General features: G+C 43.0%; 1 protein-coding gene across 1 annotated transcript in view; it reads left to right on the top strand.

Annotated features, from left to right (window-relative positions):
* Positions 1 to 11,499, top strand: part of hdac1 (histone deacetylase 1) — a 75,983-nt gene extending 64,484 nt beyond the window's left edge. Inside the window, exons 13-14 of the mRNA XM_038794688.1 lie at positions 9,427 to 9,484; positions 10,785 to 11,499. Coding sequence (XP_038650616.1) covers positions 9,427 to 9,484; positions 10,785 to 10,821 — 95 coding nt within the window. The 3' untranslated portion in view covers positions 10,822 to 11,499. The remainder of the gene's footprint in view (positions 1 to 9,426; positions 9,485 to 10,784) is intronic.
* Positions 11,500 to 13,092: the final 1,593 nt, after the last annotated feature.

The raw sequence follows: 13,092 nt of genomic DNA, 5'->3' as shown, positions 1-13,092 counted from the left end.
CACAGAATGTCTAGTCCAGTTAAGTCACAAGGGTGTTTGGCAAGATTGGATGGTATTTATTTTAATGCGAGGTGTCTGAAGAACAAGGTAGATGAATTGAGGGCACAAATTAAAACATGGGGTATGATGCCATTGCTGTCTCTGAGACATGGTTGAGAGAGAGGCAGGATACAGGAACTTCAAGCGAGATAGGGAAGGAGGTGAAAGAGGCGAGGGTGTTACAATTTTGATCAGGAATCAATTACAGTAAGGAGAGACCACATCTTAGAAAGCTCTACCCCGCACGGCAGGAGAGCGTGGGGCAAGACGAGCGGGGACTAAGCCAGCGGCAAAGACCGACACACACACACACACACACACACCCCCCACCCGAGGCGACCACGAGGCAGGCTGTGGAACAAAGGAGGACTCCCGGCCCGATCAGAAGCTTCTCTCTTCTCTCTCTCTCGCGACCCTCCTGACCCGGTGTGTGGGTGAGGGGGGAAAAAAAACTCTTCCCACTCTTCTCCCCCCCCCCCCCCCCCCCCCCCCATCCCATCATAGAAAGCTCTTCAACTGAAGCCATATGGGTAGAACTTAAAAACCAAAAAAAGGAGCAATCACATTACTGGAAGTATTCTACAGGCCCTCTAACAGTCCGAGAGAAATCGAAGAGCAGATATGTAGCAAATTTCATAGAAGTGTGAAAGTAATAGGGTAGTGCTAGTGGAGGTTTACAACTTCCCCAATATTAACTGGGGTAACCATAGTGTGAAAGGTTTAAAGGGAACGGAATTCTTAAAATCCATCCAGGAGAACCTTTTAAGCCAGAACGTAGAAGGATGTACAAAAGACTTAAATTTCCACAACAAAGCTGGGCAAGCGTTGAAGTATCAGCGGGGGAGCATTTTGCAGACAGTGATCATAACTCAGTTAAATTCAAGATTGTTATGGAAAAGGTCAAGAATAGTCTGAGATCAGAGTTCTAAACTGGGGGAAGTCCGATTTTAATAAGATCAGGTATGATTTGGCCAGAGTGATAAAAAAGTTGGTTAAAATGATTTGGCCAGAGTGGACTGGGAAATACTTCTAGGTCAATCTGTGACAGAACAGTGGGACACATTCAAGAAGGAAATAGGGAGAGTACAGGGCTAACATGTTCCAATCAAGAAAAAAAATGGGACCAACAAATCCAGTGAACTTTGGATATCGAGGGATATATAGCATTGGATGAGGGGGAAAAGGGAGGCTTATGGCAGTTATCAAGGGCTCAAACAGCAGAAGCCCTAGGGGGGTATAGAATGTGCCAGAGGGAATTTTAAAAAGAAATTAGAGCAAAAAGGGGACATGAAAGGATACTGGCAGATAAAATAAAACAAAATCCTAAATTGCTTTACAAGTAACATTACGGGTAAAGGAATAACTGGGGAAAGAGTAGGGCTCATTAAGGACCACAGTGGTACTTTGTGTGTAGAGCCAGGGGGAGTAGATAGGATTCTAAATGAATACTTTGTGTCAGTGTGGGTATAGAAATCAGCGAGAAGGACTTAGATTAACATGGACAGAGGAGGTTCTGAGTGGCCTGGGAGGCTTAAAAGGTCGACCAATTTCCAGGCTGCTGAGTGAGGCAGGGGAGGAAATAGCAGGGGCACTGGCAATAATTTTCAATTCCTCTCTGGCTACAGGAGAGGTGCTGGAGGATAGCCAATGTGGTACTATTATTCAAGAATGGTAGAAGGGATAATCCAGGAAACTACAGGCCAGTCAGTCTATCCTCCGTGGTGGAGAAACGGTTGGAAGCCATTCTGAGAGGCAGAAATAATCTGCATTTGGAGAGGCAAGGATTAATCAAAAACAGTCAACCTGGTTTTGTTAAGGGGAGGTCATGTCTGACCAACTTGATTAAATTTTTCAAAGAGGTGACAGATGTGTAGATGAGGGAAATGCATTTGATGTCGTCTACTCGGACTTAAGCAAGGCTTTTGATAAAGTCCCGCATGGGAGACTGATGATGAAGGCAAGGGCCCATGTAATCCAATGAAATTAGGCAAATTGGATCCAAAATTGACTGAGTGGCAGCACTGTGGCACAGTCTCGTAGTGCCAGGTACCAGGGTTCAATTCCAGCCTTGGGTGACTGCAAACTCCAGACATTCTCCCCGTGTCTCCGTGGGTCTCACCCCCACAACCCAAAGATGTGTAGGGTAAGTGAATTGGCTACGCTAAATTGCCCCTTAGTGTACAAAGATGTGCAGTTAGGTAGGGTTATGGGGTTACTGGGATAGGGCGGGGGAGTGGGTATTCTTTCAGTGGGTCGGTGTAGGCTCGATGGGCCAAATGGGGTCCAGCGGGGATCAGTGTTGGGGCTCTTGCTGTTTGTGGTTTATATAAATGATTTAGATATGAATGCAGGAGGGTTGATCAGCAAGTTTGCGGATGATACAAAAGTTGGTGGGATGGTAAATAGTGAGGAGGATAGCCTTTTATTACAGTGGATATAGAGAGGCTGGTCAGATGGGCTGATCAGTGGCAAATAGACATCAATCCGGAGGTGTGAGGTGATGCACTTGGGCAGGACAAAGAAAGCAAGGGAAATATATGATAAACGGCAGGACCCTGGGAAACAATGAGGATCAGCAGGATCTTGGTGTGCATGTACATCAGTTCCTTAAGGTAGCAGAGCAGCTGGATACGGTGGTCAAGAAGGCATATGGTACACTAGCTTTTAATAGCTGAGGCATAGAGTTTAAGAGCAGGGAGGTTATGCTGGAACTATATATAATGTTGGTTGGGCCACAGCTAGAATATCGTGTGCAGTTCTGGAATCTACATTTAGGGTGAATGTGGTGACACTGGAAAGGGTGCAGAGGAGATTTACCAGGAGTTTTAGTTATGAAGAAAGATTGGATAGACTTGGATTGTTTTCCTTGGAGCAGGGGAGACTGAGGGGGGACATGATAGAGATGTATAAAATTATGAGGGGCATAGATAGAGTCGACAGGAAGAAACTTTTCCTCTTGGTGGAGGGTTCGATGGCCAGGGGGTATAGATTTAAGGTAAGGAGCAGGAGGTTTAGAGGGGATGTGAGGAAAAATCTTTTTATCCAGAGGATGGTAGGAATTTGGAATTCGCTGCCTGAAAGGGTTGTGGAGGCAGAGATCTTTATAACATTTAAGTATTTTAGATGTGCACTTGTGATCCCAAGGCATACAAGGTTATGGGCCAAGCGCTGGAAAATGTAATTAGAATAAGTTAGGTGGTTGTTTTTAACCGACGCAGATGCAATGGGCTGAAGGGCCTTTTCTGTGCTGTGTGACTCTATGTTTACCGAGTTGTGAAGATACTGCATAAGGCATATTTCACATTCAAAAAATTAGGAGTCACGGGGAATCTGTCTCAGAGACCCAGGGTCTGGGTATTTTGATCACTACAGATGGTGGAAATTGAAGACAATAAACAACTGGAATTCAAAGTCCAATGATGACAATGAACCCAACTGGTTCACTTATGTCCCTTAGGGAAGGCAATCTGCAATCCTCACCTACATTTGACCAACATGTGACTCTTATGGTTGACTCTGAAATGTCCTCTGAAATGGTCTAGCAAGCCACTCAGTTGTATCAAACCGCTGCAAAGTCAATAAAAAGGGAAAGAAGCCGGATGGACCATCCAGCATAGGCCAAAGCACTGGAAATGGCAACATCAAACCAAGACCTGTTGACCCTGGCAAAGCCCTCCTTATTGATATCTGGGAGATTGTGCCAAAATTGAGAGTTGTATCATAGGCTTGTCAAGCAACAGCCTGGCATAGTCATACTCTCAATCATATCTTACAGATAATGTTCCAGATACCACTATCACCATCTGTTCTGTCCCACAGTGGTATACAGTCAGGAGTGAGATGCCCTGGGAGTCCTCAATATCAACTCCAGACCCCATGAAGTCTCATTGCTTCAGATGGGCAAGGAAACCTGCTTATTTCTACGTATCCTCTACCATCAGCTGAACACCACTTGGAAGAAGCATGAGGGTGGCAACGGCACAGAAGGTACCCTGGGTAGGGGGCTTCAGTCGCCAAGAGTGATTCAGTAGCACCACTCCCGACTGAGCTGGCCGTGTCCTAAAAGCTGCATTGCTGCTAGACTGGTGTGAGGAAACCAACAAGAGGGGGAAACATACTAGACTTCATCCTCACCACCCTGCCTTCCGTAGATGCATCTGTCCATTATCGGTAGGAGTGACCACTGCAAATCCTTGTCCCAACTTCACATTGAGGATAGCCTCCATCGTGTTGTGTGATGCTGCCATTGTGTTAAATGGAATTGATTCATAACGAACCTAGCAATAAGACTGGACATCATTGAGGCGCTGTGGGCCATCAGCAGCAATAGAATTGTGCTCTTGCCACAATCTGTAACCTCATGGACCGGCATATACCCCATTCGACCATTGCCACCAAACTAGGGGATTAATCCTGGTTCAATGAAGAGTGCAGAAGGGCATGCAGGAGCAGCACCAGGCATACTTAGAAATGAGGAGTCGTGGGCAGCACAGTGGTGCAGTGGGTTAGTACTGCGGCCTCACGACACCAAGGTCCCAGGTTCGATCCCAGCTCTGGTTCAGTGTCCGTGTGGACATTCTCCCCTTGTTTCCGTGGGTTTCGCCCCCACAACCCAAAAATGTGCAAGCTAGGTGGATTGGCCAAGCTAAATTGCCCCTTAATTGGAAAAAAAAATTAAAAAAATAAAAAAATTTAAATGAGGAGTTAACCTGGTGAAGCTACAACACAAGATTACTTGCGTGACCAACAACATGAGCAGCAAGTAATGGACAGAGCTAAGTGATCCCACAACCAACAGATCAGATCTAAGCTCTGTGATCCTGCCGCATCCAGTTGTGAATGGTGGTGGACAATTAAACAACACACTGGAGGAGGAAGCTCCACAAATATCCCCATCCTCAAATGATGGAGGAGCCCAGCACATCAATGCAAAAGACAAGCATTTGCAACAATCTTCAGTTAAAAGTGCCGGCCGGATGATCCATCTCTGGTCTCCTCCAGAGGACCCCAGTATCTCAGATCTGTTTTCAATCAGTTTGATTCACTCCACAAGATAGCAAGAAGTGGCTGAAGGCACTGCATATGCTATGGCAATGGGTCCTAAAAATATTCCGGCAATAGTACCTTAAGACTTGTGCACTCAAACTTGCTGCACTTGTGGCATCTACCCGGCAATGTGGAAAATTGCCCAGGTATGTCATGTACACTAAAAGAGGAGGACAAACTCAACCCAGCCAATTACCGCCCTATCAATCAACTCCCATCAGCAAGGCGATGGAAGGAGTCATCAACAGTCCTATCAAGCAGTACTTACTTAACAAGAGCCTGCTCACTGATGCTCAGTTTGCGTTCCGTCAGGGTCACTCAGCTCCTGACCTGTTTCAAACATGGACAAAAGAGGTGACCTCCAGAGGTGAGGTGAGCGTGACTGCCCTTCACATCACAACAGCATTTGACTGAGTGTGGCATCAAGGAGCCCTAGCAAAACTGGAATCTATGAGAATCAGGGAAAACTCTCCACTGGTTGGAGTCATACCGAGCACAAAGAAAGATGGTTGTGGTGGTTGGAGGTCAGTCATCTCAGCTCCAGGACATCACTGCAGGAGTTCCTCAGGGTAGTGGCCTCAGCCCACCCATCCTCAGCTGCTTCATTCCAACATAAGGTCAGAGGTGCAGATGTTCACTGATGATTGCACAATGTTCAGCACCATCCGTGACGCTTCAGACATTAAAGCAGTCCACGTGCAAATGCAGCAAGATCTGGACAATTTCCAGGCTTGGGCTGACAAGTGGCAAGTAACATTCGCGCCACACAAGTGCCAGGCAATGGCCATTTCCAATAAGAGAGAATCAAACCATCACCCCTTGACATTCAATAGGATTACTATCACTGAATCCCCCACTGTTAACATCCTGGGGGTTACCATTGACCAGAAACTAAACTCTCAACTAGCCATACAAGTACTGTGAGCAGGTCAGAGGCTAGGAATCTTGTGGCGAGTAGCTCACCTGATTACCCAAAGCCTGTCCACTAACTCCAAAGCACAAATCAGGAGTGTGATGGAATATTCTCCACTTGCCTGGTCGAGTGCAACTCCCAACCGCACTCAAGAAGCTCAACACCAACTAGGAAAAAACAGCCCTGCTTGATTGGCACCCCATCCACAAACATGCACTCCCTCCACCACCAGCATATAGTGGCAGCAGTGTGTACAATGTAGAAAATGCACTGCAGGAACTCACCAAGGCTCCTTAGGCAGCACCTTCCAAACCCACAACCACTACTGTCTAGAACAGTGGTTCTCAACCGGGGTCCACATGGACCCTGGGGGTCCATGTAACATTACTGGGGGTCCACACAAAAAAAATACCGAATTGGGGGTCCACGGTGATATTTTAGTGGTCCATAGAACAATTCTACTTCAGAACAATTGTTATTACTGAGAATCAAGTAGAAGAAAAAAATGTTTGTTTTCATGATGAATATTCACCTTTCTCTCTCTCTCTCTCGCACTGACAAAGGTCAAAGAGAGATTATAATCTATCTAATTTACCTTGAGGGCTGAAGGGGCTCAGAACCAAAAAGGTGCATTTGCTGTGTTTATTTTTGTGGTACTGTATTCTGAGAAAAAAAAACCCATACCGGTTGATGATAAATGTGTTTATTGTGCTTTAATGACAGTTGTTGTTGAAGATTGCCCGGGCTATTGTCCCCTAGGAACAGCCCGGAGGACCCTTAATGACAGAAGCAGCTTATTAAATACCCACGGTTGACCTGACGCTTATGCCACGTTTCTCCTTGACAAGTTTAATGAATGATTTAACACAGTAATCACTAGAAACTGTGTATATTTGATATGAATTGGTTATTTTTAGAGTAATTTAATTCAATTTAGTCAGTAAAAAAAAAATTTCATGACTTTTCATATTAGAATAAGTTTGGCAACGTACGAAAATACCGCTAATCCGTTTCCAACCCTCACGGTAAGGTAGATGGACTTTAGGATTAGTTTACCACGCATATAAGAAGCTTTTTTTCTGTGGAATGGCTATGGGGGTCCACAAAAAAAATTAAGAGGAAAAGGGGTCCATGGGTTAAAAAAGGTTGAGAACCCCTGGTCTAGAAGGACAAAGGCAGCAGATACCTGGGAACACCACCAACTGGAAGCTCCCCTCCAAGTCACTTACCATCCTGACTTGGAAATATATTGCCATTTCTTCACTCTCGTTGGATCGAAATCATGGAACTCCCTCCCTAACAGTACTGTGGGTGTACCTGCGCCACATGGACTGCAGCTATTCAAGAAGGCATCTCGCCCACTTTCTGAAGGGTAATTAAGAATGGGCAATAAATGCTGGCCTAACCAACGATGCCCTTATCCCGTAAAATTATTTTTTAATGATCAGAGCATGAAACATCTATATGTACATTACTTATGGAGACTAAAGGGTGTTGATACCAAACATATGGGATAAAATCTGTTTCCCAACAAATGGCCCATGAACCTGACTGAGAGGTGGTCTGGCTCAGTCAGGACAAAGTATAATGTTAGTGGAGTACCGATCGAGCATGCAGTTGTGCTTTAATACAATGAAAATGTAAATTAGACAGATTTATGAAGTACGTGGAGCTCTGTTCGTTAAAGATGGTTTGCTAACTTGGAAGTAGTTAAAGAAACCAAACAAATCAATGGAAGATAGTTACAAGAGTCAATAGTATAGTTTGCTAGTATAGTTTATTTTAAGATATTTAATGCTTATATTTAAATGAGCAAGTGGAATGCCTGAATACTCTACTTCAAATTTTACTTTGTGAAAAAGTTAACTTCAAAATATTGTGTCAGTAATGAACTGGTAGAAAGCTATATCACACAAATACCTGTGCTGGGAAGATGCTCAGAATTTGTATTAATGATTTGGACTTGAGAATGAGTGGCACAATGTCATAATCTGCAGTTGATGCCAATCTTTAGGAGGTGTGGGGAGGTGGGGGTTTGGTGAGTAGTAGTGGAAAGGAAATGAAAATCGCTTATTGTCACAAGTGGGCTTCAAATGAAGTTACTGTGAAATAGTTAATGCTGAATGCAGTTTAATATGTGAGACTTAATAAATAATATAAGACGACAAAACAAATTTGCAGACTGAGCAGTTAAGTGGCAAATGAACTTCAACACCCGAATCATAGATGTCCTACAGTGCAGAAGGAGGCCATTTGGTCCATTGAGTCTACACCAACCCTCCAAAATGCCCCATCCCAACAAACAGACCTAACCGTTGGATACTAAGGGACAATTTAGCATGACCAATCCACCTAACCTGCTGGATTGTGTGAGGAAACCTAACCTGCTGGATTGTGTGAGGAAATCTGACCTGGGGAAAATCCACATAAACACGGAGAACGTGCAGACTTCACGCAATCACCTGAGGCCGAAAGTGAATCTGGGTACCTGGCACTGTGAGGCAGAAGTGCCTTGTTTTTTAATTTTGAGTACTCAATTTCTTTTCCAATTAAGGGCAATTTAGCATGGCCAATCCACCTACCCTCCACATTTTTGTGTTGGGGGGGTGAGATTTACGCAGACACGGGGAGAATGTGCAATGAAGCAGCAGTGCTAACCACTGTGCCAGGGTGCTGCCCTAATGAATGAAGTGGAAAAAAATCAGTATTGCTTAAACCTTGGAAAATAAGAAATTGGATGGTGTAGGAAAGCAGGGGAATCTTGGGATACAAGTGAACACATCATTAAAAGCAGTGTCACAGGTCAGTAAAGAAAATGTTAGAGGAACACTGATTTATTTCGAGAGATAATGAATTCAAAACTAGGGAGGCTTTATTATGCTTATATGGATCCTGGTCAGTCCATGCTTGCATTGTTCTAGTTTCCATACTTAGAGGGCATTAGGAAAATTATTTTAAAACATTTACAACGGTGGTACCTGAACTGAGAGAATACAGCTATCTGGGAAAATGGAGGTTGAATTTTTTTCCTTTAGATATGGAGTGATCATTTCCAATTGTGGAAAATCCCAAATCAGGGATCATTACAAACAAGATAATGAATAAATCCAGCAGGAAAATGAGGAGAAATTTCTTTACTCCGATTGAATGTAAAATTCCTACTGCAGGAAACAATTGAGGCAAAGATTTTGGATACTATCAAAAGGAAACTTGATGCATTTATGAGAGAGAGAGAGAATAGAAAGATATACTGAAAGGGTGAGAGAGGATGGCAGGAGAATAATGTGGATTATAGACAACAGAGGCTAGTTGAGCTGAATGGACTGTTTACATGCTATATATTCTACTGATCACCTTTTTTGTTTGGTCAAAAATATTTGGCATCTCAACTTCAGATTAAATATTGACAAATGTTTTTTGTTTTCTAGATGGAAAAGAGGAAGAAAAGGCCAAAGATGGTGTTACAGAGAAATTGGAAGCTAAAGGGTATGGTTTTATATGTGTAAAATATAAGTATTTTTAAAGGTAAAAATAAAAAAAGCTGTCAAATTTATCTCCTTATTTCCCTTTCTGGCTCATTTTTATTTTGTTCTGTTTATCGTCTTCTGTCTGCCTCTCTGAATCATATTTCTTTAATTTAACTTCCTTCTCATGTAAAAGTAGTCTTTCCTTTGCCACTTTTCCGCCGTATGACATCCCTCCCATCTGTCCCTTGTGCACTGTTTGTCATGCTCTGTCATGCACTTACACCTGACAAGGCATTGCAACCTGTGTGCAAGTGTTTGACATGCACATGCTCACCGTATGTAGGTATGTGCCGATCTCTGCCCATGTGTTCTCCCTTTTGCACTTATATACTTCCTTACATACTGGCTTTATGCTCCTATCATATGCATGTATCCTCTACATCTCTTGCCCACACAATGTCGTCTTGGCTCTCCCTAATTCTTATATGCACTGTCTCCCTTCTCTCTTGTTTACTCGTGCATTCCTCTTGCTGGTTTGTACTCTTTCTAATCTCTTGTTTAGTTCCTCTAAGCTGCTGTGCATTCTGAGTTTCAAACCTTTTGATTGTCAGAAAAATATGTCTAAAGGGTGAAGTTGTTTCCTGTAGTAATATATGGAACTGAGTTGGGGAGTTTGTGTTGAGTGGCTGGAGAGTGAGCATACAGACAATAATGGTTGTATAGTTAGCTTGACACAATTTGGTTAATTATGGGTAAAGGTTTTTGAAGATACCAAGTAGAATAATTTAATAAATTGTAATATAAACACCCTACAATCTAGAAATGTTATAAATTCCTAACATAACACTATTAGGACCCTAAATGAACCAAGACTTAGCAGGAGTGTTATAGTAGTTTAAAATGAACAATTGTGTTATTTTAATAGCATTTAGATGTTCAATGTTAACTCTTCTACTAGATTCATGGTTAAACAGACTGTTGGCACAGTGCTGGGAGTTAGCTACTGTTCTTGCACCAGATTAGGTAGGTAGTGAAGCTAGAGTTTTAATCCTTCGTTGCAGGAAGGAAACTGCGCCAAATGTGCAGCATGTGAATTGGGCTTTGTTGGAGGGAGCAAGCAAACAGCACGTTGGTGGGCTGGAGTAAAATTCACAGAGTAGATGACTAATCGTGGTTAAACATGAGTTGAATTTTTCCCCCCAATATTCTGACAGGACTACGGTAATACATGGTTAGCATGGACCAATACAATATGAATGACACAATTTTAATATGGATTTTTATGCAACTCACCAAATTTGATATGCTTTATTCTCTAGAATTAAGGTGGAGGAGACAAAACCAAGCAATGCATAAAACAAGACGGAAAGGCGTTGGCTCCATTTTCCTTGCAGCATGGTTACTGTAGCGTAGCATTATTAGATGACCCTAGAAATGCTTATTTTTTTACAACGTACAATGGACCATGTAATTTATTTGTAAACACAGTTTTGACCTTGGAAGTTGTTTAATCTGTGATCCAAAAAAAGTTAAATTGTTAATTGAAGTTGACGAAGGAGTTGTTAAACATTTCCTGTATTTTCCAGTGTAAACAAATGGCATTTTTTTGACTCCTCTTACCTGGGCAGTCTTTTTGCTAAGCACATAACACTCTTAAGTCAACCCTGTAAAAGTTGTTGAAAATGACAACCTGGCTTCCATTTTTACTATCCCATAATGTACCATTTGTATTTCTGTGAAAATACTGAGAATCATGTAACCCTCCCTTGTTAAAAGTAGTAATCAAATGTGTGAGATGGATATTCTATTAATTTTTTTATATATTATAAACTGTGTAAAATCAGTTGACTTATATACTTAGAGAGACTCCTTAAGGAAATGTTTTCCATTTTTAAAAAAACTTTATAGTAAAACTCTTATTGCCAGACAGAAACATGGGTCAGATGTGTGTGGGTTTTTTTATTCTTGCTATGTGTGAATTAAGTTTATTTCATGACCTTTTTGACCAAAACTTAATTAAAATATTCAGTCAAATTGTGGCTTCTCCTGTTCTATAAGCACAGATATACGTTTTTTTGAAGGACAGTTACATGTCCGTAAGCTTCCCAACACCGTGTCATTTCATGTAAATATGACGTAAACGTGCACCAAGATTAGGCAGTGAATTGAAGCACTGTTTAAGCTGGTGTTTTTTTAAACTTTTCTAGGGACTCGCTTTTGCCAACAGGCCAAACTTGGAGTCCATGCCGGCCGACCTTCGTGACGCAAGCCACGTTTGCTTACCTTTAAGGCAAAAGGGGAGCCTCCTTGGGCCTCATGATCTCACCCCAATCAGGTTCACGGGAGGAGACGGCAACGCATATATCAGGTGCAGAGTTCAGCCAGTTTCTTTGTGATGTCTTCATCTTTGTGAGAATGGAAAATCCAACTTCTCACATGTAAGTCATGAAGAGCAATAGCAACAAAATGCTTGTTTTACTTGCAGTTAATACACCTGGGAGATGCTACTCGAGAATGCTGACAGTCTCATGGTCTTTTGGCATGTTTTAATGTGCTGTCACAGGCAACGTACAGCAGCTTAGTCTTTTCAAACTCTAGGGTCTCAGCCTCAAAAGGAATTTTTCACCCACTATTTCTCTTTCAAAATCTTAAACTTCTCTCAATTGCAGTACTTCCGTGCATATAACACACATGAGGTTTGCATCCTTAATTGCATTGGCACAATTGACAAATCCATACCTCAAGAAATCATCTTTATATTGCTTTGTTCCCGAGTTAACTTTCTTCTTTGTATAGGCTATTCACTAGATGCCCTGGAGCTCTGCACAGAGCGAACACTAGTACTGCTCTGTCCTGCAGTGGATTCTCCTGAGCAGATTCAGATGTGAGATCCTGGCCAGTTAGGTACCCTGCCTATTTGTGTCTCTGGCCATCTCTCCCTTGTTACAAAAGGATCCATCTTCACAATCCGCTTGCAAGCAGTTAGAAAATGGAAGAAGCTCTCCTGTTTTTATGGTGCCAAAAGCACCTACGTACAGGGTGCTTGACGTCAAGTGTATTTGCAGGGTGCGTGACCTGCTCATTGCTGCTTATGGTCGGAATGCTGCATACAGCCTCATTTTGTTATCGTAAAAACCGATAGCGGCTATCATTCTCAATTTAAGTGCTGGTAGTGGCCGTTGGGCCCTTCTTCCTCATGTGGGACTACAGTGACCCTCCTGACATCCACCCGCAGGACGTGACCTGCTCTTTTGAAAATCCCTGATCTATATAATGTTTTCAGGTTTTTGAAAATGGGCAGGGGAGAGGTGTTGGTGGGATGGCTCAAGACTACCATCAATGCTGGAAGTGGGAGAAACTGAGGGAGGAGCGGTATGCTGGCGCAGTGGTTAGCAATGCTGCCTCACAGGGCCAGGGAACGTGTTCAATCCCAACTCTGGGTGATTGTGTGGAGTTTGCACATTCTCCCCGTGTCTGCATGGGTTTCCTCCAGTTGCTCCGGTTTCATCCCACAGTCCAAAGCTATGCAGGTTGGGTGGATTGGCCATGATCAATGCAAAGGCTTATGGGGATAGGGTGGGGGAGTGGACCGAGGTAGAGTGCTATTTTGGAGGGTCGGTGCAGACT

Source organism: Scyliorhinus canicula, chromosome 1 (assembly GCF_902713615.1).
Source record: "Scyliorhinus canicula chromosome 1, sScyCan1.1, whole genome shotgun sequence".
Taxonomy (NCBI): domain Eukaryota; kingdom Metazoa; phylum Chordata; class Chondrichthyes; order Carcharhiniformes; family Scyliorhinidae; genus Scyliorhinus; species Scyliorhinus canicula.
Note: the sequence above shows the minus strand (reverse complement) of the source record. Positions and strands in the feature narration are given on the sequence as shown.